Source organism: Balaenoptera borealis (genome assembly GCF_965194805.1).
Source record: "Balaenoptera borealis genome assembly, chromosome: 3".
In the NCBI taxonomy this organism is placed as follows: Eukaryota; Metazoa; Chordata; class Mammalia; order Artiodactyla; family Balaenopteridae; genus Balaenoptera; species Balaenoptera borealis.
The window spans coordinates 86,276,779-86,303,664 of record NC_138866.1 but is presented as its reverse complement, the minus strand read 5'-3'; the positions used below and the strand labels follow the sequence as shown (position 1 = coordinate 86,303,664).

Here is a 26,886-nt window from a genome sequence, read left to right as displayed (position 1 = left end):
TCAACAGCTGGAATCCCAGACCTGGCTCTTTCAGCACTGCTGCGAGGACAGATCCAGGGCCTCACCCCTCTGGCCATTTCTGTCATCCCTCCTCCGAAATTTGCTGTAAGTATTGATGGAGTGGGATCTGGGGTGACCACAAGAGAGCCAGGGCCCAACAAGGGCTACAGTGGATGTCCTGATTCCTGCTTCCACCCCTAGGTGGTGTTCAGCCCCACCCAGCTATCTAGTCTCACCAGTGTTCAGGCTGTGGCTGTCACTCCTGAGCAAATGGCCTTTCTGAGTCCTAAGCAGCGACGAGCAGTTGCATGGGCCCAGTATGAGGGGAAGGAGACCCCAGAACAGCAGGGTGAGTTCCCAACTGCACAGCTTGACCCGCCAACCCCTGACCCAGAATCTGAACCCTAACTTGGTACTGGTTGGCTCACAGAACCCTTCAGGGAGATCCTGGAGTGAAGGGGTCTACAGGCAGATAGTTTCCAAGTATCAATGGATCCTGTGGAGCAGAGCTGTGATATTCCTTCCATTCTCTCTCTCATTATAGGTCGAAGCACAGCCTGGGGTCTCCAGGACTGGTCACAACCCTCCTGGGCCCTGGCATTGACCATCTACTTCCTTGGCAACCTGCTATGAGCCTGTCTCTGCAGTTAAAGAGAGAGATTGTTTGGAAAGACATTTTAAGTAATAATGAATAAAGTGCAAATGGAAGTGCAATCTAATTATCCTCAGGAAGCTGATGAGGAATATGGGTAAAATGCTAATGCTTTCCACCCACCTGAGAATCAGTGTTCCTGGCATGCCATATCTGGAGTCTCTTTCCATCATAAATAATCCCACTGCCTTTTTTTTCTTCTGGAGGCTAGTTCCTCCTCATCCCACCATTAGAAATAACACAGCTGGAGCGTAGCAAGGAGTCTTTACTAGGACAGAGGGAGTGAGGGGGGAAAGGGGGCATCCAGAGTAAGGAGAATGGGCCACTGTTAGAATGGCAGAGGTCCTGGGAGTCTTGAGTCATCTGCTGGGGATGGGAGTTAATGCTTGTTGAGAGGCGGAGGGACGCGGATATCCTGGCCTCTCTCCAGACGCCGTTCACAGTCAATCAAATAGTTTACTCCATCGATGACCAGCTGCACCAGCTCCACCTGAAGGACACTAACCCTTGATCTCTGCTTCCCACAATCTGACTCCCTTCCACACTGATTTGGCTGCTCTGGGAACTCGTTTCCAATTTCCTCCCCACTCAACCTGAATTTCATTTCAGATTCTGTTACATTCCTGAGGCTCACTCCCTGTCACATCTCAACCCCCACAGACCTATCCCGAATCCCTAAGAATCTCACCTCTGACTTGCCCAGTCGGTCCAAATTAGAGATGTCAACGATGCTGCCTGTGGCAGCTGTGTCCACTCCTCCAGTTCCACGTTTTTGGAGTCTTAGGTTCTCTAGGATCTTTGGGAAGCGGCTATCCTAGAGGGGAGATAGAGATTGGGGGGCAGGGTCAACAGAGGCAGAGACTGGTCTGACCTGAAAGAGCCCTGAACCCACTCAGAGCTCTTTCCCTTGACTCTTTAGCTACACTATGTCTGCTCCTTTCCAAAATGCCCAATCCCTCCCACCCATACACAGCCACCTTCCTCCTTCACAACCCTCTAACTCCACAACTCCTTTACTTTGCTTAGCAGGGGCAGTTTGATGTGCACTCCTGCCCGAAGTCCAGTGCCTAGGTTAGACGGACAGGTCAAGATGTATCCCAAACGCTCATTCCACATGAACTCCCAGCCACGCTCCTGGATCAGCCGCTCCACCTGAGTGCACAAAGGCTCTGTTAGTGAAAAGTCAGGGATATGCGAGCCTTCCCTTAGCTAGACCCACAGGAACTCTAGAAACATGTCTAGAAACAAAGACTTGGGATGTGAAAGAATGACACTGCTTTTTTTTTTTTTTTGGTGGAAATGGCTCATTATTATCATGCATAAATTTGATGTTACGAGCCCATAATGATGAGATTGTGCAAAAATATCCTGTGTGGAAGAAGAGAAACCTGAGGGAATGATGCATTAAGGATGAACTAGGGAGATGAACAGAGGTGGTAAACTGAACTGAGAAAAGATTGATTATTCAATGAGTTCTGCATGCATTGACATCTTTACTTTGCCAATGAGCCTAGAGCTTGGAAGGTTCTTTCAGCCAGAAAATGAGGTTGTAGGCTTTGCAACAGGAAGAGGCAAGAGAGCCTGTTAACTGTGGAAAGAGCACATGTGAGAAAGCAAGAGAAAGGTGAAAATGGAGCAGAAGAGCCGGATTCATAGTTGTGGAGGCTGGGGGAGGAGTGTGGGAACCATGTTTTTGTTTCACTTAAGCATCCTAATCATGGAGATGACTATTAGAGTTGAAGAGACTGGAGATCTGCCAGAGTTGATGGACATGAAGACCACTACCTAACCTGAGTAAGAGGGACGCTGTTCCTAGTTCAGAAAGAACCATGGCATAGGGGGATATTGTATATGTTGAACAAGGGGAAATTCTTCCATCTAGAATAGTAACAGCAGTGAACACTTACCACGGGCCACGCACTTTACATGCATTATCTCACTTAAACCCCACAACTTAAAATGTAGGAAGTCTTACTCTCCCAATTTTACAGATGAGAATACTAAGGCATATAATTTAATATGTTACCTATTACTTGCTAAAAATAATAGAAACTTCCCAGCCAAGATCTAAACGGAAGAGATGCTCTCTCCCTTTACAAGTTCAAAATAGAACTGTATACATGAGAACATAAAATAAGGATTGGGTTTATGGGGATTTGTAATCTAGAATTGAATATGGAGACCTAATCCGTATAGGATTGAGGATTCAATTCAACTCCTCACGCAGAGCAACGCATTCTGGAACTTAGGCCATTCCATCCTCCACCTTCCCTGGTTTCCCTCCTACTCTCAGCTTAAAATCTAGACATGGTACTTTAGCAAGAATGACAGAATCCAGAGTTAAGGCCTACCTTGGCTCCCAACTGGGTGGTTACATTAGAATCATGAACATACCAATCTCTCACTCCTTACATCCATCCAGGCTTAAACCTTTTCCTTATCTGCACATCCCACCATCCCACACCACAACCCCCAGGCACTGAGCCACCATCTCATTTATTCCTTCTTTGCATTATTTGGCAACTGCTTTATTTACTTCCTTAGATTCCTGACATTCTTTCTCTCTTCCTATTCTTAGGGTGACCACATATCCTGGTTTTCCCTGGACAGTTCTGATTTATACCTCTTGTCCTAGAGTGATTGGTGGTGATCCTTTTCACCATCAAAAGTATCCTGGGTTGGTTGATAAATTATATGGTCCATCTACCTATTTAAATTTATTTTTTCCTCAAGTCCTCCCACCTAGTTCCCTTATACATTCTTCTCCAACCTCTTTGAGGCCTCGGCAGAATCTTTCAAACACTTTCTTCATGTTGCCACCCTTCTCCATGGAGATGACCCGTGTATGATCCTCCTCATTCACCCAGATCAAGAAGCTCTTCTCATTGTTGTGCCTGAAGGTAGGAGAGAGGGAGGGACAGGGATTAAGAGGCAGGGCAAGAATTGGGGGAGATAAAGAAAAAAGGGCACTTATAGGGGCAGGGGGTAAGCTAAGCCTCATACCAGATTCCACGAGCATCTGGCCAGTCTCGAGCCATTCCTGCTGCGGTCAATAATGGGGACACAGGCTTATCAAACAGGAAGTGGTCCTGGGGAGAGTAAAGGGACTTGGGGTAAGAATCCTCACAGTAGCCCCTGGGCTTCTCAGAGCCCAACTACCTCATCCGGCCCAGCCTCCCCTGACTCTTCTTTCCATCTGCCCCTCCCACCCAGCTCGCTCTCAAAGCCCCTCACATCAATTAGCTGCTGCTGCTCAGCCTCTGTCATCTCACTGAGCCGATAGTAGCGTCCAGCCAGGTCACCCTTCAGGCCACTCAGTGCCTCCACCACAACACGCTCCACCTCTCGTCGCTCTGCCCGGGTGCAGGCTGGAGGCAGGCTGAGTCCCCGGATACTTCGGCCAGTTCTGACTCTTGAGGACAATACATACCTCTCATCAAAGTAGCCAGAACGGATCTGGGGAATCAGAGAAATTAATGTAAGTCACAGAAACACAGTGGATGGGAGCTGAGGGCCTTTCGGAAGGAGAGACCTTAAGGACTAGAGGGGTCCTCACTGCCTGCACTGGAAGGAGAAGCCCATAGGGCAAGCACTCCAACTGAAGGTGCATTGTAAACCCTCCCCCAAACCTGCCCACCTTGGGGTGTGGCCATTCTCATCCGCCCTCTCCTCTCCACAGAGGCTGCTCCTGAACATACAATTCTTTCCCCACACTGAGACTAAAAGCTCAGCAGTATAATGACTATGAGTCAGGGTATAATTATGGTTGAAGGGACTGGAGAAACAGAATGTTGTACATAAGGCAATGCAAGTCAGAAGTGGAATATTCGACCTACCTTGCTGGCATCCAGGTCAGTGGTATGTTTCATCGTCTGGGGGTTATATCCATTGTGTCGCTCTTGGATCACAGGGTCAAACAGCTCAGCAAATACCTGAGGGGGAGTTCAGAGGAAGAGGGTGGTTAAGGAGAGGGAATCCCTTCCCAAGCTTTAGTTGTGGATTGATTTCACTGGGTGAGAAAACATGAGTATGGATGGTCCAGTCTTAAGGGAAAGTGAGGTCTTTAGGGGAAAGGAGCTGGGATTACTGGGGAGATGAATTGGGTCACCGGGGAAACTCTGGGGGCCCCCTACCTCATAGGTCTCCTCATCACCAGCTACCATGCCCACAGTCTTGATGAAGGGGTGGCCAGGGTTGTCCACGCCAGTCTGGATACATTGATCTAGCGTCCAACCAGTGGGTGTGGTCTTGTCGCAGAGCCGGGCATAGACTGCTGGGGTCAGGTGACTGGCCATGCAGTTGTTGTGCTTTCGGAGGTCTGGGTACTCAGCACTAGGGAGGGGGTACCCAGTAACCATGGAGGGAGGGCACAGGGGGCCTAGACCCAGTGCACTCAGCTGGGAGCATGTCTGGCTTTGTTCCTTGCGGGGAGGGGAGGTTAGAGGGAGGCTAAAACTTGGTAATCTCATCAGGGACTTTCAGGATCTATTCTTTCCCAAGAGTTCTAGCTTCCTCTGGCTGGAGGCTCAATTCTCCCAGATCTGCTCAGTTCTTTCCTCCCATGGACACAACACTAGGGATGGGGGGAGGGGAAAGACTAAGGAGGGGAATTCAGGAAACGGGAGAGAACAGCAGGAAAAGGAGATGGAGGAGAGCGGAAAGGATAGTTCCTGGTCTCTCAATTAGGAATTTGGGCAGAGTAGGTGCAGCCAGAACTCACAGGGCCAGAGCTGGCCTTGAGGGTGGGAACTGCGGGCTCCAAGTCCTCAGGAATGCTTTCACCTTATGGTTTTGGCCTCCATTCCCACCCCACTGAGGTTTTCAGACTGTCCAGCGCCTGTACTCCAGAGCCTTCGTGACTATAGCCCTTCTCTATTGCCCAGGTCCGCATCTCCATCCCCAACTGCACCTACCCGTCCCCCACCCCCACCCCACCGCCACCCTCACCCGGGCGCCTGAGACACTGATACCTCGGGGGATACAGCCTCCGTCGTTCGCCGGCGGCTCGAACAGGTTCCGAGCGGAGCAGAAACCCAGCGGCTACAGACCCAGCTCCAGCCAAAGCCAGGAGTCTGAGCCCCGGGCGGGCAGACAGGAGACGAGAGAAGGGACCAGCCATGGCTTGAGGGTCTGGTTACGGAATCCCGGAGTAGGAGCTGGCTCAGGGCAGGAACCGGGAGGGAGGATGCAAACAGGCTGACTGAGAGCCGGAGGTGGGTGCGAGGCTGGAGCCGAAATGGAGGGAGGCTGGAGCGGGAGTGGAAGCCGGTGCCGACCAGGCTGCAGGAGAGGCGCAATGATCTAGCGGCGGTCGGGCGCAGGAGAGGGAGGCAGAGCTGCAGTCTCCAGGGGTGGGGCTCATGCAGGCCCCGCCTTCCCGCCTGCCACAGCCCTAGGTGTGCGGGGGCAGAGGGCAGGCACCACCCACCAGGTAGATTAGGAGGACTGGAGATTCGCAGCCTTAGGCCGGGGAACGGGCCCACCTGAGATGAGGTCGCCCAGATTTCAGCACCAAGTAGAGGACAGCACCCAAGGGGACAGGCGAGACCCGAACACCCTTCCCCTAAGCCTCTCGGTTTAATAGGAAACCCGTTTTGTCGCCCTGTGGGTGTGAAAGCGTGACACTACCCAACCTCTTCTCGTTTTTTCGGCCTGCCTCAGCAACCTCTCCATCTTCCCAGGGGAGGCGGCCTCGGGGAACCGTGGAATAAACACAGATACCAGAGGAAGACAAAGAGAAAGCACACAGGCAGACACTGAGAAAGACACCAGCTGCCTCAAGGTCACCTTTTTCCTTAGAACCAGGAAGAGGACCAAAGCTCCTCCCTGTCACACCTGTGCTCTCCTTATAAGGTTGTGGAAAGATTCCCGGAGAGAAATCAGGGAAACATGAACTCTTACCCCATCTGTGCTGTGTTGCCCACCCCCGCCCTGCCAAGTCTGAAGCCCTGCTCCGTCCTTCCTCCACTTCTCATGATCCCCCACTTTTCCCCCTCCTCGGCCCTCCTCCCCATCTCCTACTTCACCTTTGATCTTTTACTTCTCAGAGTCTTTTCCAGGCTCCGACCAGTTTGCTGCTCACAGGACTCCGAGTATTCTCGGCAGGCTTGCCTACCTGTTGTTTGGCTGGGCGTGGGGCTGGAGTTGGGCAAGGAATTATGCTTTCTTCTCCTCTCCCTTCTCCCCGCTCTCTGTAGCTCCCAGTTCCTGAGCTGAAGGGGAGTGTAAGGTGACGTGAAGGGTGTGGTGAGATGACGAGGTGTAGGACGGAAACAGGCAGGCACAGGTCCCCAACCACCACATGTGTTTCCTCTCTTGGCTCCCTAATGCCGTTTAATCCAGACTGTAAGGAGGGGTGTCCAAGGGCATAGGGTCACCAAGGAATCTCTGCCTTCCACCTGGTCGCTTCTCCTCCTCTCTGCTCACAAGGTGCATATTCATATTTGAAAGGGCTTTGTTGCCATATCTCCACGTGTGACTTGGGTATGACTTGATCTTTGTCCTGGCAGAAGGAGAATGAATGCTTGGAGCTGAAATAGAGATGTGGGCTTCAATATGGAGGGTCAGTTAAGATGGGGTAGGCATGGTGGCATTAGCCCATTCTTTCAGGTATTGATGACAAAATATTGGCTCTCTGTATACTGATGCCGAAATGAGATACAGAGACAGAGTTTTGGAGGAGAAAGAAATAGTAGCTTTATTCTTGGAGGGAACACAGCAGGCTAGCACCTAAAGAACTGTGCCCCCCTCCCTGTGGAACAGGGAGTGGTCTTCTAGTTAGGGCTCGTGGTCAGGGGTAGGAGGATCAAGGCAGTGACTGGGCTTGCATTCTTCTGATGGGTTGGTGGTGAGGTAAGTAGGAGTCAGCAACATCAACCTTCAGGTTCTAGCTGGTCTGGGGTCTACGTGCCTGTGGGCAGCATACCCACCTGGAGGGGGTTTCAGTATCTGCAAAACAGCTCAAAGATATCTTTGTGTGTGTCCGTTGACGGGGAACCAGGACCTTGCCCCAAGGCTGCACTATTGTTTCTCTTGACTGTTTCTCTCTTGTCTTGACTTGCATCCTCTCACTTCCCTGATTAACAACTGCTTGAACCTGCCCATTGGAAGTAGGGAAAGGTCATGGAGGCTGAATGAAGACTATTTCCTGTAATCAAAGACATGGGGGACACAGAAAGTCTTTGTGCCCTGGAGTCCCACAGGGCCCTGCTCAGTATCATTACCTTGGTGTACCCACAAGACAGCAAGATAGTTGTTAATCTTAAGGGAGAGTATCTGAGAAAAAGAAATTCCCTTCAAATTGTCTGCTGGCCTCACTGATGAGACCCCACTCCATCCCTTTACTCTCATTTCATTCATTCCTCTCAGGCTTCCCTAGTGCTCCTTTTCCTTTCTTCCTCATTTGTGGGTAGTCTTAGTAGCCAATTACCTCTCTTCCAGGTCCATCAGTTCCTTTTTCTCCTGGTAAGACAGCAATAAGCAGAGAAGAGATGGAGTTCCGCAGTTTGTGTTACCTGAAAACTGGGTTCGCCTTTTGGTGGGTGTCAAGCCAATAGATACAACCAAGCCAAAGATCAGGAGAAGGATTTATTATTACTTGCCACAAGTAAGGAGAACATCAGGGATCTCTCCCAATGCAGCGTCTCCCTGAACAGCAAAATCTGGGAAGTTTTCAGCTAAGGATACATGCATATTCATGAAGGGGTGAAACCAAGCAGGACCCTATGGGGCTCAAAGATGAATTATTATGTATATCCTTTAAGAAATCAGGGCCCTGCCCCAAGACTGCACTGTTGTTTCTTGACTGCTCCTCCCTTGTTTCTGCATTCCCTCTCTTAAGATCATTAATTACTGAGACCTGTTCAAGGGCAAGCATTGTGGCCAGGCTTATATCACAAAATGGCTTAGGCCAAAATGGGTTCTCTTATATCAAGAAAGCCATTCCTGGTTCTCTTTCTCTGGTGACCCCCTAACCTATCTGCTTACACTAGGGACAAAATGGAGCAGGACGCTGTGGGTCCCTCCCAGGTACAAATCCCTTCTGTGTCCCCCGTTTCTTGTTTGTAGGAAATAGGCTTCATTCAGCCTCCTTGACCTTTCCAGAGTTTCAAGGGCAGGTTCAAACAGTTGCTAATCAGGGAAGGGAAGGGATACAGAAACACAGAAGGGACAATCAAAAAACTATAGTGCAGCAATTAAAGCAGGATCCTGGTTCCTCCCAGAGGAATATTCATAACAATATCCTTGAGTTCTTCTGCAGGAACTAACCCCCCCCCCCCACATGGAAGATGGTAACTTCAGGCTGAATAACGGATTTCTGGAGCACCGCCCTGTTACCTCACCACCAACCAATCAGAAGAAAGTCACACACTTGCAGCCCTCACCCCAAATTTTGCCTATAAAACCTTTTTCCCCAAAACCATCAGGGAGTTAATGGGGTTTTTGAGAACGAGCCACCTGTTCTCCTTGCTTGACCCTGCAATAAACCTTTCTCTGCTCCAAACCCTGGCCTTTCTCTTTGTTTGGCCTCACTGTGCTTTGGGCACACGAACTTGCGTTGGGTAACAGAACTTGGAATAGTCTTGACCAGGGAAACCTGAGTGAGGATGCAAAGATAATAACAGTACAAACATACACAAAATGCTTTCATATAATCAGTACCCTATGAGTTAGGGTTTCTAGTCCCACTCTCTCACAGGTGAGAAAAGAGGGGCTGAGGGAAGTTCAATGACTTGTCCAAGGCTGCACAGCTATTAAAGGCAAGAGAGCAAGCAGAGTGTGGAGATAGGCATCCACTTGTTCAGCCTTCCAAGTCCATCCATCGTCTTGTCTCCTCCATAAGTAAGTCTCTTTTCCTTCCCTTAACTTTCTGATTTATTTCTGTCTCTGTTTTTGTCTCTAGTCTCCCTTTCACTCCTCTTGTCCGTTAACATTTGCAACGTACATTTATTGGATCTCTACGTCTATCATATCCAGTTTTATTTTACAAAACGAACAGAAGACTTGGTTTTGTCCTCATGGAGGTGCAATGGCACAGACTCTGCCTCTTCCTCTACATCTCGCTTCCCCCCACTTCGTCTCACTGGAAATTCTGTCTAGACCAAGCATCTGGACTGTGGCGACGCAGTTAGAAATCAGAAAAAGAACATCAGGTTGCACTTCCTCCCCAGAACCACTAGAGGCCACCATCCTCCGCGCAGAAGCGCCGGCCAACGCAGCCTGACTCTGCTGCCGGTGCGCGCCCTCCGCTGATTGGTGGCGCCGAAGAGAAGTCGTGCTTTGATTGGGCCGCTGTCAGGTGTCGCTGCCGGCAGGTTCGGGTGCGCGAGCGCAGGGAGGCGGGTGAGTGAGGGCCGGGGGCGGTGGGGGAGTGGCTGGGGGCTGGGGGCGGTATCTGAGGGGGTGGACTGGGTAGAGTGGGCTCCTTCGGTGCCGAGGGCCCTGGTTAGGAGCGGCTGGGGGCAGGTCTGGAAAGAGACCCAGCGGAGAGGCCTCAATGTCTGCGAAGGGAGAGTGAGGCGGGGAAGGCGGGGGCGGGCAAAAGGCTAGAGGAGTCGGGATGGGAGGTGGTAATCGTGACCCGGAGCTGAGTGAGGAGAGCGCAGAGGAGGGGGTCAGCGAGAGAAGAGGTAGGCGTGTGAAGGTCTGCGTGAGGAAGAGGGGGTCCTGCTGAGACAGGGGAGTCTGCCGGGGAGAGGGTCAGGGTGGGCAGGTCTGTGTGAGCAGGCGTGGGAGTGGAGTCAGACCGGAGGCTCGGCTGGAGGAAGGGGTTGTTGCAGAGAGGAGAGAGAAGGTGAGCCTGGAGGGAAGGCAGGTCGGGAAGGAGTGGCTCTCAGACAGTCTGTGCGGGGGAGCATTGAGGGTTCCATATAAATTTGTTACCAAGTGTGGTGACTCACCTGAGGGTTTGAAGGACTGTTTAAGGCTGGGGAGTCAGTGAGCGAGAGGATTAGTTGTATTGTTGATTGGATCGGTTGATTAGTGATGTAGGAGGGGGCAGTAGTTAGGGGAGTCAATGAAGAGTCCTTTTAGTAAGTTGGGGAAAGAAGGCAGTATGAGTGAGTTGATACCGAGAACAAGGGCATCAGCACAGTTCATCAGTGGCAGAATAAGGGTATGTATGAAGCATTAAAAACTGCATCAAGAAGGAGCGAAGGGGTCCACTGTTGAAGGAGATAGTGTTTGCGGCCTGAGGAGTTTTAACTGTGTTGGAAGTATTCCCACCTGACTCTGTACTGACCTTTCTCTTTCATCACTGATGGAGCCCTCCATCAAGTGCAGAAGTGCATGGTGGTTAAAGAAATTAGAGGAGTAGGAAAGCAGCCCTAAATTCTAAGGGATAAAGAAGTTACACAGTTTACCCTCCCTTCAGTCCCTTCTCTAGATCTGATTTAACATAGATGTTCCTGAGAAGATTGCCCACCTGCCCCTCCCTCTCTCCTTACCAATTATACTATCTCCTCCTTCCTCCCCTCCCTGACTCCCTTCCACATTGATTCAGGCCCCAGTAAGACTGCCCTTTAGCCTACTGTAGAGTATGAAGTTTTCTTTTGCAACAAAGTATTAGGGGAGAGGGGGAAGGGGAGAAGAGCACAGAAAACAGGGCAATGGCTCTTGGAACACCACATTAAATCCCAGCTTCTCGCAGAGGTACATCTAAATAAATCCTGGCTTATTTCATAGCTATTTCTGTCAGGCTTCTATTTATGCTTTGTTAACTATGAATTTAGACCTTTCATCTCTCTTCAGCTCCATATTTGTGAACAGATTCTCCTTTGCCATTCAATTATCATCTCCTGTTATAGAGTTATAATAGAATTTCAAGAATGTGACAGTGTACATTCAGCAGAAAACCAGGAAAGACCTAGTGGAAGAAAGTGTGGAGGGTTAGGAATCTTAGACATAGAGAAAGCTCCTGCTTCAGAGAAAGGATAAAGCGTGCAACAGAATTCTGCTTGCTTAAACTATACAGGGACCTTGGGAATGTCACAAGTCATGGAAATTGGGTCAGGTCACGAAAAAGGATTTCAAAGAAACAGGCTATAATCAGGAGGGGTGTGTATGTATAAGACCTGCAGTGTACAACTGAAAATGTTAAGCCTAAGGAGAATGTTGTGCCCTCACGGTGGTTGAGCAACGGAGCAGATGGTGAAGACTAGAAAGGTCAAGATCTATATAAAGATTAGCTATAACTTTCTAATCAAAGCTGCAAACTCACTTGTAATGGAAGGGTTTAAAATAAAAATACAGAAAGTAAATATTGAAGACTAAAAACCTATAAGACTAAATTACTCCATTTACTTAAGGAGTTTGTGGCTTTCATTAGAGCCATTGGTCAGTATTTCTGAGAACTTCTGCAGAATGTAGAAAATTGCTGATGTGACTCAATTTCATTTTTGGAAAAAAATAACAGATACCCGTATCCCCACAATTTAGTATTAACAGATGTTAACTGTTTGTATATTTGCTTCAGAGTTTTCTTAATTGAAATAAACATTATAGATAAGGTTGTGAAGTTCCATTTGAATCCTTCTCAGTTGTTTTCCCCTCTCCTCAGAGGTAACCACTATCATGAATTTGATATCTTTCTTTCCCATCTGTTTTTATACTTCTAATTATGTATACAGCCATAAACATATGTAGTATTTTTTATTTGTACAAGTGGAATTGTCCTGCATGTATATTTCTGCAGTTTGCATTTGGAAGCTGTCCATGTTATATATAGCTTTGATTCATTTTTTAAAAATGGAAATATAGTTAATTTACAATGTGTTAGTTTCAGGTGTACAGAAAAATGATTCACATATATATATGTATATATATATATACACAAGATATTGAGTATATTTCCCTGTGCTATACAGTTGGTCCTTGTTGTTTACTGATTTTATATATAGTAGTGTGTATATGTTAATCCCAAGTTCCTAATTTACCCCCCCGATTCATTTTTAATAATTGCTGTTAGTCAACCTTTTGTAAACACAACATTATATTTATCCATTCTTCTACTTGTGACAGCTGAGTTGTTCTTGGTTTTTGCCATTACCAGCAGTAAGGTTATGAACATCCTTGCAAATGTCTTCTTATGTGGGAGAGTTTCTCTACAGCGGAGTTTCTCAACCTCGGCACCACTCACATTTTGGACTGGACAGTTCTTTGCTGTGGGGGGTATATCCTGTGCATTTCAGAATGTTGAGCAGCATCCTTGGCCTCTACTTACTAGATGTCAGTAGCATCTCCCCAGTTGTGACAACCAAAAGTGTCTCCTGACAAATGTCCTTTGCACAGTATAATCACAGTTGGTTAAGAACCGCTGCTGCAGGTGTATGTATGCAGAAGTGGAACTGCCAGGTTGTTCTGACTCAATTTTAAGTCTTAAGATATTCTCACTGATAATGGCTCTAGGCAGGATTTTTTTTTCCATTATAGCTTCTGGTATGAAGGACCTTGGCCTAGACCAGCCTTGTGTCTGCTGTACCCTGAGATGGTAGAGAGAAAATTGAAATTTCAGTTTGAGAATGGGTTGGAGCCTGTTGTATGGATGCCTGTATCCTCAACTTCCCACCTAGCACTAGACCTCTTTCCTTGAACAGATTTTCTGGAACTGAGCATCTCTCTTTTAAGGTAAAGCAGGTGAAGGAGAGATGGGGCATAGGGCATTTTAATGTTCTGATTTAATGTTTAGAACATAGGGTGCCCTCAATCAATGTTTTTTTGAGTTAATCCTTGGTAGGAATGAAGATAGGGGTTCAGAGCAAAGGCAAATTAACTCTCTTATTCCTCTGCTCTTGAATTAAATCACTGAGTTCAACACTACTGTGGGGAAGTGGAGAAGGGCCAGGAACATTTTGGAATGAATCCAAAGTTGAAATGTCACTCTAACCTTCTCTTCTGGTAGGAATCAACAATAGCCTTCCATGAGGAACTGCCTTTCCCATTTGCTCCTGGAGTTGACGGTTTTTCCTGCTGGCAGAATCAGGGACATGCCAGCACTGTAAGGGTTAATCTACTGATCCTCTTACCAGTCTCATGGTTGGGGGTGGGGTGAGCAGGGAGGAAAAGGGAGACCTTGCTTTTCTCTTAGGGATCTTTAGTCATCTCAAGTCATAGTCCACATGCCTCCTTTCCTGTTGATCCTTCTCACCATAGCTTTGTTTCCTGTTTCCCCTAGTCCCCTTGTAGTTCCCTCTTATCTTCTCATTCCCCATCCCCCATCCCCACCCACTGCCATGGGGCTTGGATTCTGAACTAACAGGGATACCCTCCACTGCAGAGCGGGATGAGTGGGTGCTCCGGCGGGGATGTGGTCATTGCCGGCCAGTGAGGGCGAGAGCGCCACAGCCCACTTCTTCCTTGGAGCTGGAGATGAGGGGCTGGGCACCCGTGGAATAGGCATGAGGACAGAAGAGAGTGACAGCGAGCTCCTTGAGGATGAGGAGGATGAAGTGGTAAGACCAGGGAAAATGATGTAACTTGGTTCTGGGACCCCTGTCATAGGTGAGATTCCATAGGATGGAGACACCTCTCCCCATTCTTCCCAAATGCATAGACTCCCTGTCATAAACAGGCCCTATTCTGATTAAGGGGAAGGGCAGTGGAGATTGGTTAGATTGCCTCTCTTTGAAGCCCCTACCCTTATGCCCTCCTCTTGTTATCTCATTATTATTGGTTCTCCTACTCTTCTGCCCGACTACACATTTCCTACTGTGGCAGTAGGAATACCTGCAGGTACCCCAATCTAGGCCTAAGTTAGGGGATAACTTTAACCCCATAGGTCCAAAGTCCTGGCAAGAAACTCTGTGCCCTAAGGAGATGAGACAGTGTTCCCTGATAGGGATGGTTTAGGTGGGAAGTATCTGACAGCACTTCCTCTCTGTAGCCTCCTGAACCTCAGATCATTGTTGGCATCTGTGCCATGACCAAGAAATCCAAGTCCAAGCCAATGACCCAAATCCTAGAGCGACTCTGCAGATTTGACTACCTGACTGTTATCATCCTGGGAGAAGATGTGATCCTCAATGAACCTGTGGAAAACTGGCCATCCTGCCACTGCCTCATCTCTTTCCACTCCAAAGGTTGGTGTCTGTGAAGGAAAATGGGAAGGAATGGTGTCGGGAATGCTGGACTGGGAAATGAGGCTCTTACTGTCAAATAGTAAAGAGGCCATCAGCTCTTCCCAACACACTAGGGAACAGTGCAAAGGGGTCTGTTCTCCCTACATCTTGGAGGAGTTGCTGGGGGTAGTTTAAAGCCCATATTTGAACGTCAGGACAGCTCTAAGATTCTTAGGGTCTCTGACAGAATTGGTCTTTGGAAGGACCCTAAAAATAATTTCTGTTTTACTTTTTTCTGATGGATATTCTAGACTTGGGAAGTTGGGCAGGAGGATGAGTGCTGGGTTGGATGGGTAGTGGAGCTCGGTGGCAACTAATAGCTTTAATACATCTATTTCTCTTGCTGTTTTCTCACTGTCTCTTTCACTTTCTTCCTTTGGTCTCTCTATTTCCTTTCTCCATCCCAGGCTTTCCTCTGGACAAAGCTGTTGCTTACTCCAAGCTTCGAAACCCTTTTCTTATCAATGACCTGGCTATGCAGTATTACATCCAGGATAGGTATAGCTTTCTGTTGACTGGTGGGATGGGTGGCCCTGAGATTATGCCTGTTTAGAGAACCCACTCTGGGAGGGGCAGAGTCAAACCAACATGCTTAATTTTTGTACCATACCCTCTTGAGTTCTGTACACGGGTGTCTCCCAATTCCTGAATGAATGAAATCCCTAGCCTCTCCCCTGGTCACCATCCCCCACCTCTCCCAGCTAATTTATTCGGGGGTGACAGGAGGGAGGTGTACCGGATCCTGCAGGAGGAGGGTATTGATCTGCCTCGATATGCTGTGCTCAACCGTGACCCTGCCCGGCCTGAGGGTGAGTACCTGGCCTTGTCCAGTCCTGCCCTGCTTTCTACGACTTAGCCCAGTTCTCCTTCCTCTAGACGTCTCCTATGTACCACCCGGCTCAGTGAGGCTTTGGTTACTGGATTATGGGTAGAGCTAGAGCCATGGGTCTTTGGACAGAACCTTGGACCTCTTATATAGATATTAATTACCATATCTATTATTAAGATATGGTCATAGCAATTTGAGGGTTATGGAGATTACAACTCAGAGAAGTGGGAGTTGGAAGTATTCTTAGGCCCTAGGAATGACCACACGCCTACCTTTCAGAGTGCAACCTGATTGAGGGTGAAGACCAGGTGGAGGTAAATGGTGCCGTCTTTCCCAAGCCCTTTGTGGAGAAGCCAGTGAGTGCAGAGGACCACAATGTTTACATCTACTACCCCAGCTCAGCTGGAGGAGGAAGCCAGCGCCTCTTCCGTAAGGTATGGGACACATCTGGGCATTTGGGGAGGCAGAGAAGTAGAAGGGCGAGAATGAGGTTGTGGGGAGGGAAGCTGGAGGATTTGGGGACAAGTTAGAGGCAACTTTTTTTTTCCTTCCTTTTTCTCCTGAAGATTGGCAGCCGGAGCAGCGTTTACTCTCCTGAGAGCAGCGTCCGTAAGACAGGGTCATACATCTATGAGGAGTTTATGCCAACAGATGGCACAGATGTCAAGGTTATGGTGGATACAGGGATTTAAGAGGTTATAAATGTCTGGGTGGGGTGGGGTGCTTGGGAAGCAAGTGGAAGTGTATGGAAGTGGTCGTAGAAAATAAAGTATGAATGTGATTGGCTTTCATATGCAGGTAAAGGTAAGAAGTGGGGGAAGTAGGTATTTACATTGTCACTATCAGAGCAAGGGCAAGAGTGACATGGAAAATGGAATACTGTTGGTAAGTTATTCCTTAGTAAGGACTAGGCAATAGTTTTGGAGTCCTGTGGAGAAACCTTCATAATGATACTAGAGCTCAGTAAGAAAAATGTCAGTCTCTTTGTTCATAAAACTCGGGGATTTGTTTGTTTTGCTTTTGTTTTTGTTTACTGTGAAACTAGTCTACAGACATAGTGCTCATATTGTCTTCTCATATGCAGGGTGAGCTGTGGGCATACTCAGTGATGATATGTACCTGCAGGTGTATACAGTGGGACCAGACTATGCCCATGCTGAAGCCAGAAAATCTCCAGCTTTGGATGGGAAGGTCGAAAGAGACAGTGAGGGGAAAGAAATTCGATATCCAGTCATGCTGACTGCCATGGAAAAGCTGGTGGCCAGGAAAGTCTGCGTAGCTTTTAAGGTGGAGGAAGCCCCCCTTGGCGAAGGGGAGGGTGTGTGTGCGGGGTGGGGGTGGGGGGCGTGGTGGAGGGAGGGATACAGGAGAGGGGCTGTGGAATGAGGGGGGTGCTGAGAAGGAAGAGTGGCTCTCTTGTTCTCATCTTGCTTTTATCCCCTGCAGCAAACAGTCTGTGGTTTTGACCTCCTTCGTGCCAATGGTCATTCCTTTGTGTGTGATGTCAATGGCTTCAGTTTCGTCAAGAATTCGATGAAATACTACGATGACTGTGCCAAGATTCTGGGGTAAGGGACACAGTGGTCTGAGCTGGGGAGAATGGGCTTAAAGAAGAGAATTGGAAAGTTTTTACTTTATAGGCATGCCTTGTTTTATTGAGCTTCGCAGATACCGCGTTTTTTTACATATTGAAGGTTTGTGGCAACCTTGTGTCGAGCAAGTCTGTTGGCGCCATTTTTCCAACAGCATTTGCTTACTTCGTGTCTCTGTGTGACATTTTGGTAATTCTCACAATATTTCAAACTTTTTCACTATCATATTTGTCATAGTGATCTGTGATCAGTGATCTTTGATGTTACTATTGCAAAAAGATTACAACTTGCTGAAGGCTCAGATGATGGTTAGCATTTTTTTTTAGTAAATTTATTTATTTATTTTTTTATTTTTGGGTGTCAACACCCAAAATATTTTGGGTGTCTTCATTGCTGTGCGCAGGTTTTCTCTAGTTGCGGCGAGCAGGGGCTACTCTTCGTTGTGGTGTACAGGCTTCTCACTGTGGTGGCTTCTCTTGCTTCAGAGCACGGTCTCTAGGCGCGCGGGATTCAGTAGCTGTGGCACGCAGGCTCAGTCGTTGTGGCTCACAGGCTCTAGAGCACAGGCTCAATAGTTGTGGCGCATGGGCTTAGTTGCTCCACAACATGTGGGATCTTCCCAGGCCAGGGATCGAACCCATGTCCCCTGCATTGGCAGGCAGATTCTTAACCACTGTGCCACCAGGGAATCCCTATGGTTAGCATTTTTTAGCAATAAAGTATTTTTTAATTAAGATATGTACATTTTTTTAGACCTAATGCTATTGCACACTTAATATACTACAGTATACTGTAAACATAACTTTCATATGCAGTGCGAAACTAAAAAACTCATGTGACTCACTGTATTGCGATATTCACTTTATTGTGGTGGTCTGGAACTGAACTCACAATATCTCCGAGGTATGCCTGTATTTTAAATATTGTAAAAATGGTTTAAAAGTGAAAAAGGTGGGAATGCCCTGCCGGTCCAGTTGTTGGGACTCCGAGCTTCCCCTGCAGGGGGCACAGGTTCAATCCTTGGTCGGGGAACTAAGATCCTACAAGCCATACAGCGCAGCCAAAAAAAAAAAAGAATATAGGGCTTACCTGGTGGCGCAGTGGTTAAGAATCCGCCTGCCAATGCAGGGGACACGGGTTTGATCCCTGGTCTGGAAGATTCCACATGCCACGGAGCAACTAAACCCGTGCACCACAACTACTGAGTCTGCGCTCTAGAGCCCACGAGCCACAACTACTGAAGCCTCAGTGCCTAGAGCCCATGCTCTGCAACAAGAGAAGCCACTGCAATGAAAACCCACGTACTGCAAGGAAGAGTAGCCCCCACTCGCCGCAGCTAGAGAAAGCCCACGTGAGACAACGAAGACCCAACGCAGCCAAAAATAAAATAAATTAAAAAAAAAAAATATAGTTAAAGCCCCTACATACCCCTTACTAATTATATCCCCTTCCCTCCCACCCCCCAGAGGTAACCAGTCCTTTATTTGGTCATTCCCATTTATATATTCATATTTTTTTTTTACATATATGGGGTGGTTTTTGCATGTTTTTAGATTTTATATTAATGTATTTTTCAACTACTTGTTAGTTTTTGTGAGCTTCATTCATATATGTAGTTCTGGTTCATTCATTTTCACATGGCTTCTTTGCATTTCTCCTTCTAGGAACACCATAATGCGGGAGCTTGCCCCGCAGTTCCAGATCCCATGGTCCATCCCCACAGAGGCTGAGGACATTCCCATTGTCCCTACCACATCTGGCACTATGTGAGCAAAAGTAAAAGTTAAAAATCTGGAGTAACCTACTTAAGGCATCTGTGTCAGACCAGTGGTTACTTCCTGACCCTGTGCCATCTGACCAGTGGATCCTACCTTTATTCCTAATCTCAGATAGTTTTTCCTCTGTTCTTTGACCTGTTGGGTAGGATGAAATGGGAGGCGGTGTGGGGTGGGATTGGGGAGAGGCTCTAACAACATTCCCTATCTTAGGATGGAACTTCGTTGCGTCATTGCAATTATCCGTCATGGAGATCGTACCCCCAAGCAGAAGATGAAGATGGAAGTGACACACCCAAGGTGGGCAGAGTATCCTAATCTAGACAAATAGGTTTTTGTGAGGGAAATGGGGAGGGGTACCTCCCAGAGGCTCTTGTCTGTCTCAGCCCATACTGAAGCTTCTCCTTATTTCTTCAGGTTTTTTAGTCTATTTGAAAAACATGGTGGCTACAAGACAGGGAAATTAAAACTGAAGCGGCCCGAGCAGCTACAGGTAAGGTGATGAATCTGGCTGGGAGGAGCAGTGCTACAGAAAGATAGAGGGTATGGGATTGGGGGCCTCAGTGAGAGACCAGGATGAAAGCCTAACCAGCCAGGACTTGGCCTCCTGCACGGATACCCTGTTCTTTCCTCCAGGAGGTGCTGGACATCACAAGGCTGCTATTGGCTGAACTGGAAAAAGAACCAGGTGGTGAGATTGAGGAGAAGACTGGGAAACTGGAGCAGCTGAAATCTGTGCTGGAGATGTGAGAAAGGGAATAGGAAAGGGGGGCCACTAGCAGTGAGAATTGGGTGCTGGGGTAGAAAGTAAACTGTGAGTTTATCCTGCAGGTATGGTCACTTCTCAGGCATCAACCGGAAGGTGCAGTTAACTTACTACCCTCATGGAGTAAAAGCTTCTAATGAGGGGCAAGGTAAGATGTAATACCCACTTCCCATTACCACTCACATCTTTTATTCTTGAACCCTTAGATGACCTCTATCCCAAATTACCTTTCCAGGCTCCTCAGAAGACCTAACGTTTAGATGTCCCCAATATTTTCCTTAGATCTAGACCTGTTCACTGCCCCTTATTCCCGCAGATCCACAGGGGGAGGCTCTGGCCCCATCCCTATTGCTGGTACTGAAGTGGGGTGGAGAACTGACCCCTGCTGGCCGTGTTCAGGCTGAGGAGCTGGGGCGAGCTTTCCGCTGCATGTACCCTGGAGGACAGGGTGAGTGTTTTGTAAATACCTAGCAGAGCTGAGATAAGATGATTAGAGAATAAGTTGGGGAAACAAGGGACAGAGACAATAGGGAAGTCAAAGGGGAAATGAGCATTCGTGGGTATTTATAGCCATCCATTCCTGGTCTTCCCCTTTGCCCCCAGGTGACTATGCTGGCTTCCCTGGGTGTGGGCTGCTTCGCCTCCATAGCACCTTCCGCCATGATCTCAAGATTTATGCCTCTGATGAGGGCCGTGTCCAGATGACTGCTGCAGCCTTTGCTAAGGTGCACACTACAGTTCTCCCACAGTCCCAGCTTCCATTAGGTAGAGAAGCAGAGTTTGGAGAACTAGTTGGAAATTTCAGAGTGTTTGTGTGCCAACTCAGAGAAGTTTCTGCTTGTGTCTGACTGCATTCTTTTTTTTTTTTTAATTGGGGTATAGTTGCTTTACAATGTTGTGTTAGTTTCTACTGTACAGCAAAGTGAATCAGCTGTATGTACTGACTGCATTCTATACTACTGAGAATAATTAGTGGGGTGGGCCCCTTGACCTATACCCCAACTCCCAAGCCAGCTCTCATTTGATCTCTGGGACCATCGAGGCCTAGGGGAACTAGACTGGAAGGAAAACTAATAGATTTTGTGCTTCCCCTCCAGGGCCTTCTAGCTCTAGAAGGGGAGCTGACACCCATTTTGGTACAAATGGTGAAGAGTGCCAACATGAACGGGCTCTTGGACAGTGATGGCGATTCCCTGAGCAGCTGCCAGCACCGGGTGAAGGCTCGGCTGCACCACATTTTGCAGCAGGATGCACCCTTTGGCCCTGAGGATTATGATCAGGTCAGGCTCTCCTAGACTTTGTGCCCAACACAACCCAATCCCCAAATCCTAGAATTCTAAATAATAGTAATGAGTAATGGTACTTACTATGTGCCAGGCACTGTTTTATGTGCTCTTCCATGTATTGTATCATTTAATCCTTACCCTTTGAGATAAGTGTGGGTCCACAATCTGTCATCCACAGTTTTGGAAATGAAAAAGATTTTTATAACTTTGCCACCAAGATTCGTTTGACAGCAAAACCCGACATGGTAAGACTCTTTCTAATCCCCATTTATCCCATCTAGTGTAAATAGTTATACATTTTGCTACAGAAATAGAAAAGTTGTTTGGTTATGTCCTAGGCCCTGCTGGAGGTATTATCTAACATGTGGCGTATGCACCGTATTAACTTCTTAAAGTCCCAAGAATTCTCAATTCCAAAACACAGCTGATCCCAAGGATTTTGAATGAAAGGATGTTTCAGTTTATCTGTTGCTGTATAAAAAACTACCCCAAAACTCAGTAACTTAAGACAAAAACCATTTTATCACCTTACAGCTCTAGGCTCAACTAGTCTTCCCTAAAATTGCCCAGCTGCTGTCCAGATGTTGGGGCTGGAACCATCTGGAGGCTCAACTGGGATGCTAGGATGGCTGGGCTCTCTCCCTCCTCGTGATGTCCCTGTCCCTGTAGTCTCAGAGCCTCTCCTCTCCATGTGTTTTTCCCATGTGGTTTTTCCAGCAGACCAGGGATCAAATCCATGCCCCCGGCAGTGGAAGCATGAAGTCCTAACCACTGGACCATCAGGGAATTCCCCAGACGGATTTCTTAAATAGTAGCTTAGGACTCCCCCATAGCAGAAACTTTCAAGCTTTTTTAAAGTGTAGGCCCAGAATTAGCACAGTATAACCTTGTTATTTTTTGTTGGTTAAGCAGTCACAGGGCCAGCCCAGATTCAAGGGAAGGGGAATGTGACAAAGAATTAATGGCCATCTTTAATCCACTGTAAGAACTGTGGACCGGTACTACTTTCCCCCCCCCCCACTTTACAGACGAGGAAGCCTAGGCTCAGAAGAATTTAAGCAGCCTTTCCAAGGTAACCCAAGGAATTTTAACTAGAGAGCCCAGGCTGTTAGCCACTACAATATACTGCCTCACAGTATTAATCACAGTGGATGCCACTACCCAAGCCATCCTTTTTCCTTTTTCCTATGTATCCATGCCATGATTGACTGGGGATCATGTGCCAGACCGTGATTTTCTACCATCCTCCTACTCACAGCTCCTCATTTCATAACTGCTGTGTAACCATTTTTGATAGATTCTTAAATAAGCCAAGTAGCTGAGCACATTGACTAGAGAATGGCATTTTCTGTGTTCTTCTCTGAGCAGGCCTTGATAAAGGGGCAGGACCTTGCTGCCTTATTTTCCAATCCATTGCTCAATGTCAAATCCAAAAAAGCTAAGGTATCTTTCCTTTTTCCTTGCTTCCTTTTGCCAGCAAGAATGGAACTTGTGAGGACCGAGGTAGAATGAGTACATTCAACCTGCAATCTCCTTTCCCCCTCCCCATTCTTCATTGACTGTGACCATCCTAAATGCTTGAGTTGGAACTTAGTTCTGAGACAGCACCTCTACTCTAGATTCAAGCTAGCATCTTGTTTAGAGGAGTAAGATAGTTATGTCTATCGCCCACTCATGAAAACATTCTGTGGGGATTTTGGTTTAATCTGTATTCCTCAGCATTTTCCGTGCTTATTTTAGAACCCCCAAGAAAAGAACCTAGATCTATTTTATTTCCTCTGACTCCAAGACTTTTAAGATGACCCATTCTTAGATGACTGTGTGCTAGAGCAGTCCCCTCATCTGAACTGCTAGTGTTCCCAGTAGCCTAAGAATGCTTGTTGGGTGAGCCAACAGACAGAGCTTATTTTCCAGGCAGTCTCTCTGTAATAAGCTCACAGCAATCTAGGCAACTGGCACTGAACCTGTCTTGCTTTTCATCTTTCTATTCTCCACAGCTGGCTCCCACTGGAAGCACTTCCCTACTCAACTCCATGGCTATAATCCAGAATCCTGTGAAGGTCTGTGATCAGGTATTTGCCCTGATTGAAAACCTCACTCACCAGATCCAGGAACGGATGCAGGACCCCAAGTCTGTAGGTGGGTTTGAATACTACTATCTTCCTTTCAAGATTTTGGGTATGGATGGGTTCCTCAGACAATCCTGTGTCCTCTCCTAAGTGTCTGAGACACGTCATCCTCATCTCTCTGGTTCTGCTTCAGATTTGCTAGGGTCTTTTGTTAGAGGTGAAGCCTTTGGCTCTGTCTGACTGTCTGTCTTCCTTCCAGACCTGCAGCTTTACCACAGCGAGACACTAGAGCTAATGCTACAGCGTTGGAGCAAGCTGGAGCGTGACTTTCGACAGAAGAGTGGGCGCTATGATATCAGTAAGATCCCTGACATCTATGACTGTGTCAAGTATGATGTGCAGCACAATGGGAGTCTGGGACTTCAAGGCACAGCAGAGTTGCTCCGTCTCTCTAAGGCACTGGCTGATGTGGTCATTCCCCAGGTGTGTCTCACATAAGGGATGGAGCCTGGGGCTAGGGGCACTGCGGAAGGAAGGAGAGAAAAGGCAGGAAGGAGGGGCGGTGTGGGAACCAGGGGAAGGAAACTTAGAGAAGGAATTAGTTGTTACAATTAGAGCTACAATCCTGGCTCTGAGGAAGCCCAAGAGGCTAACTGAGGAAAAACCTGGAGAGGGGGAATGTGGTGATTTTGGAAGAAGCCCTAGACCTGAGGTGAAGACAGGCATGATCTTGGACCTGGGAGAATGAGGCAAGAAGAAAACAAGATTCATTGAGGTGCTTATTCCTGGCCTGTGGCCCCTAGGAGTACGGGATCAGTCGGGAGGAGAAACTGGAAATTGCCGTGGGCTTCTGTCTTGCACTGCTGCGGAAGATACTACTTGACCTGCAGAGAACCCACGAGGATGAGTCTGTCAACAAGCTGCACCCCCTGTGAGGGAGGGCTGGGCGGGGCGCTGGATGGAGGGAGGGGCATGTCAGGGAGCTCTTGGGGGAGCCCAGGCTGGGACAGCTTGGGGAACCGAGAACGGAAGCGGTCCTGGGATGGAAAAGAGAGGGAAGTCTTTGAGGCGGGAGGAGGGAGTTTGTGGAGGGCCGAGAAGAGGACTGGCTGACAGTGTGAGTAACTTAGCTGCTGTCTCAGGTACTCCCGAGGAGTGCTCTCCCCAGGCCGCCATGTTCGAACACGTCTCTACTTCACCAGTGAAAGCCATGTCCACTCCCTACTCAGTGTCTTTCGTTATGGGGGACTTCTTGATGTAAGGATCCTTTTTCCTTCAGCCTATGAATGTCTTTTCCCAGCGTTCTTTTATTCTCCTCCTCATGCTTCTTTTTTACCGCAAGCTTCCTCTGTTCTCCTCGTCTCCCTGCCCATTCCCTGACTCCCTCGTCCTTGGGCATTAGCTTACCTCTTCTTGTGTTCGGTAGGAGACCAAGGATGCACAATGGCAGCGAGCTTTGGCTTATCTTAGTGCCATCTCAGAGCTCAACTACATGACCCAGATTGTCATCATGCTTTATGAAGACAACACACGGGTGAGGAGCTAACAGGGGGAGGTGAGGAGAGGGCCCCTTCTTTCTTCTCCATCCCCTTTTAGGGAAAAACTTTTTTATGCTTAGAATCTGTAGAATCCAGTTAGGTGTGGTACCTAGGTGCAGCATGATAGAGAACATCCAGGAGGTTCCTCCTGGAACAGAAAGCATGTTTTGGGTTGGTGTTGAGCCAGAGAGATACCAGAGAACATAGCTCTGGCATTAGGGAGGGTATGGGATTTGAACAATGTTACAATGAGTCTTTTTCTCTCAAACATTGTTACACATATACCTTCTTCATCTGGCTCCACAAAGATATCTTTAAATGTGCTGCTGTATGCACTGTAGCAAAGCTGAATTCCTGTGGGAGATGGATAGGGAGGGGGGCAGTTGTAGAACTGGAAGTTGGCAAGTCCTGTGGAGGTTGAGAGTATGAGGATCCTGTAACACTAGACTGTAGATAAAGGGAGCTATTACTGTAGAGGGGTGTAAGACACTGAAACCTCAGCCCTGGGAGGATGTGTCCTCTTGAGTTCCTCTCTGTTGTCCCTGCCTGGTCTTCCACCACCATGTCCAGCTTCTCCAACTGCCCTTTCATCTGGTGATGCCCTAAAGGATCCCTTATCAGAGGAGCGGTTCCATGTGGAGCTGCACTTCAGCCCTGGAGTGAAAGGTGTCGAGGAAGAAGGCAGTGCCCCACCTGGCTGTGGATTCCGTCCAGCCTCTTCTGAGGTGGGTCAGAGTGCTGGGATTTGGGACTGGAGGACTTAGGAACCAAGTGATGGGAAACTCGGGAACAGTACAGGGAGGTTAAAAGGGTTGGGGAGAATTGGATTAGGAGGCTGGAGACCATTAACACCTCTCCTATCTATGCCTGTTGTTGGGTAGAATGAGGAGATGAAAACAGACCAAGGCAGCATGGAGGACCTGTGCCCGGGGAAGGCATCAGATGAGCCAGACCGAGCATTGCAGACCTCACCCCAGCCCTCTGAGGGCCCTGGCCTCCCAAAGAGATCACCCCTCATTCGTAACCGCAAAGCCGGCTCCATGGAGGTAATGGGAGGGGCTTGGGAGAAAGAAGTGGTGGAAGTGCTCATAGGACAATATCCATGAATCTCTGAATCCCCTCAGTGGAATTCTTAGGACCTTAAACAGAGTCTTCCTGCCCCTGATGGATATGTTTTACTTAATCTCTCTTTCACAGCTGGTCTCCCAGGAAAGCTCCTCTAAGCTGGTTGCTACTTCTGAGGTTAAAGAGATGCCAGTGAGGGGTGCCTGAGAGATAAGGACTTTTAGAGATGAGATTGAGGAGGAGGCCTCTGGATGAATTTGAAAAGGCAGTTCTTTAAAAGGAAATATAGTAGAAAAGCATGTACTCTGGGCTGAAATCCCAGTCTGATAATCAGACGCTCTGTGATCTTGGACAGGTACCTTCTCCAAGCCTAAATTTTTTTCATCTGTAAAATATAAGTAATACTCACCATATAGATGCTTAGTAAACAGTAACAATGATAACAATACAGTCGATATTGAAGGCCAGGCTCCCTCCATCTCTTTGTTGTCTTGGGTAAATATTAAAGCTCAGATTGTAGTAAATATCACTTTACTAAAAATGGCACTTTAATTTAACCCCTTTAGGGTTATCTGTACTCTCATCCCAGAAAGGGAATCAAGTCTCGAGGTCTATCTGTCTCCCCTTTGTTCTGATGAGGTTTATCAGTCTGGGCCTGGGTTCTCCTAGTCCTGGTTCTATTTCTCTAGCCTAGAGGAAAGGACTGTTGTAAATCTCACATTGTGTCCTGGAGTAAAAACCAAAGTTTTGGTCTTTTCCTGGAGAGATCCTTTCCCTCTTTGGCCCAGTGACACTCTTTTTGACCCCATGATTTATCCCTGTCTCAGGGACCATGACTGTTTTGGGTCCTGCTTTGACAGATGAGTCTGTCTTGAGTTCACTTGGCTTGGTGCCTGCTCTCTGTCTTAAAGGAATCGGTCTTTCCATTTTGAAATATCTCAGAAGAATCTATAACTAGCTTACATAGGTTCAGCCAGAGGTTTATGGTTCAGATTTTGGAGAATGCTGAGAAGACAAACTGCAGTCTCTCTTCTAGACTCATCCTTTTCTTCCTGATTATTTTAAGATGGACTTGAGGTCATGAATACTCAGAGTTTCCTTAGGTGGGGTATGCATCATTTTTTCTTTGAGGTGTAAGTTAACTTAGTATCCATAGTACATTAGTACACTGCAGACTCATGTGAATAGATCAAATGGACA

The 26,886-nt window shown here is 47.7% G+C and overlaps 3 protein-coding genes across 8 annotated transcripts in view; 2 read left to right on the top strand and 1 right to left on the bottom strand.

The window, feature by feature from the left end:
- The window catches only part of STRC (stereocilin), a 35,300-nt gene extending 34,581 nt beyond the window's left edge, over positions 1 to 719 (top strand). For all 3 annotated transcript variants that reach the window (XM_082388699.1, XM_082388698.1, XM_082388697.1), the window contains 3 exons: positions 8 to 105; positions 202 to 349; positions 545 to 719. In XM_082388699.1, the coding sequence (XP_082244825.1) occupies positions 8 to 105; positions 202 to 349; positions 545 to 633 (335 nt within the window). In that variant the 3' untranslated portion in view covers positions 634 to 719. The remainder of the gene's footprint in view (positions 1 to 7; positions 106 to 201; positions 350 to 544) is intronic.
- A 182-nt stretch (positions 720 to 901) lies between these two features.
- Positions 902 to 6,892, bottom strand: CKMT1B (creatine kinase, mitochondrial 1B). 4 transcript variants are annotated; one of them, XM_082388830.1, is made up of 10 exons: positions 6,768 to 6,892; positions 5,623 to 5,932; positions 4,786 to 4,984; positions 4,489 to 4,584; positions 3,887 to 4,108; positions 3,656 to 3,741; positions 3,423 to 3,546; positions 1,670 to 1,804; positions 1,341 to 1,466; positions 902 to 1,142 (listed from the first exon to the last, which is right to left on the bottom strand). In XM_082388830.1, exons 2-10 carry the CDS (start codon positions 5,769 to 5,771, stop codon positions 1,032 to 1,034), a joined length of 1,248 nt encoding a protein of 415 aa, XP_082244956.1. In that variant the 5' UTR covers positions 5,772 to 5,932; positions 6,768 to 6,892; the 3' UTR covers positions 902 to 1,031. The 4 variants fall into 4 exon arrangements, with proteins under 4 accessions (XP_082244956.1, XP_082244958.1, XP_082244957.1 ...); XM_082388832.1 differs by having other exon boundaries at positions 5,623 to 5,953; positions 6,679 to 6,865; XM_082388831.1 differs by having other exon boundaries at positions 6,679 to 6,865.
- A 3,010-nt stretch (positions 6,893 to 9,902) lies between these two features.
- The window catches only part of PPIP5K1 (diphosphoinositol pentakisphosphate kinase 1), a 43,916-nt gene continuing 26,932 nt past the window's right edge, over positions 9,903 to 26,886 (top strand). The window contains 25 exon segments of the mRNA XM_082388719.1: positions 9,903 to 9,994; positions 13,551 to 13,646; positions 13,926 to 14,100; positions 14,532 to 14,727; positions 15,174 to 15,264; positions 15,490 to 15,575; positions 15,875 to 16,029; positions 16,162 to 16,263; positions 16,721 to 16,882; positions 17,042 to 17,163; positions 18,852 to 18,953; positions 19,176 to 19,262; positions 19,380 to 19,455; positions 19,599 to 19,708; positions 19,794 to 19,876; positions 20,045 to 20,176; positions 20,332 to 20,453; positions 20,826 to 21,008; positions 23,012 to 23,153; positions 23,343 to 23,566; positions 23,887 to 24,014; positions 24,226 to 24,340; positions 24,510 to 24,617; positions 25,230 to 25,346; positions 25,503 to 25,667. Coding sequence (XP_082244845.1) covers positions 13,954 to 14,100; positions 14,532 to 14,727; positions 15,174 to 15,264; positions 15,490 to 15,575; positions 15,875 to 16,029; positions 16,162 to 16,263; positions 16,721 to 16,882; positions 17,042 to 17,163; positions 18,852 to 18,953; positions 19,176 to 19,262; positions 19,380 to 19,455; positions 19,599 to 19,708; positions 19,794 to 19,876; positions 20,045 to 20,176; positions 20,332 to 20,453; positions 20,826 to 21,008; positions 23,012 to 23,153; positions 23,343 to 23,566; positions 23,887 to 24,014; positions 24,226 to 24,340; positions 24,510 to 24,617; positions 25,230 to 25,346; positions 25,503 to 25,667 — 2,955 coding nt within the window. The 5' untranslated portion in view covers positions 9,903 to 9,994; positions 13,551 to 13,646; positions 13,926 to 13,953.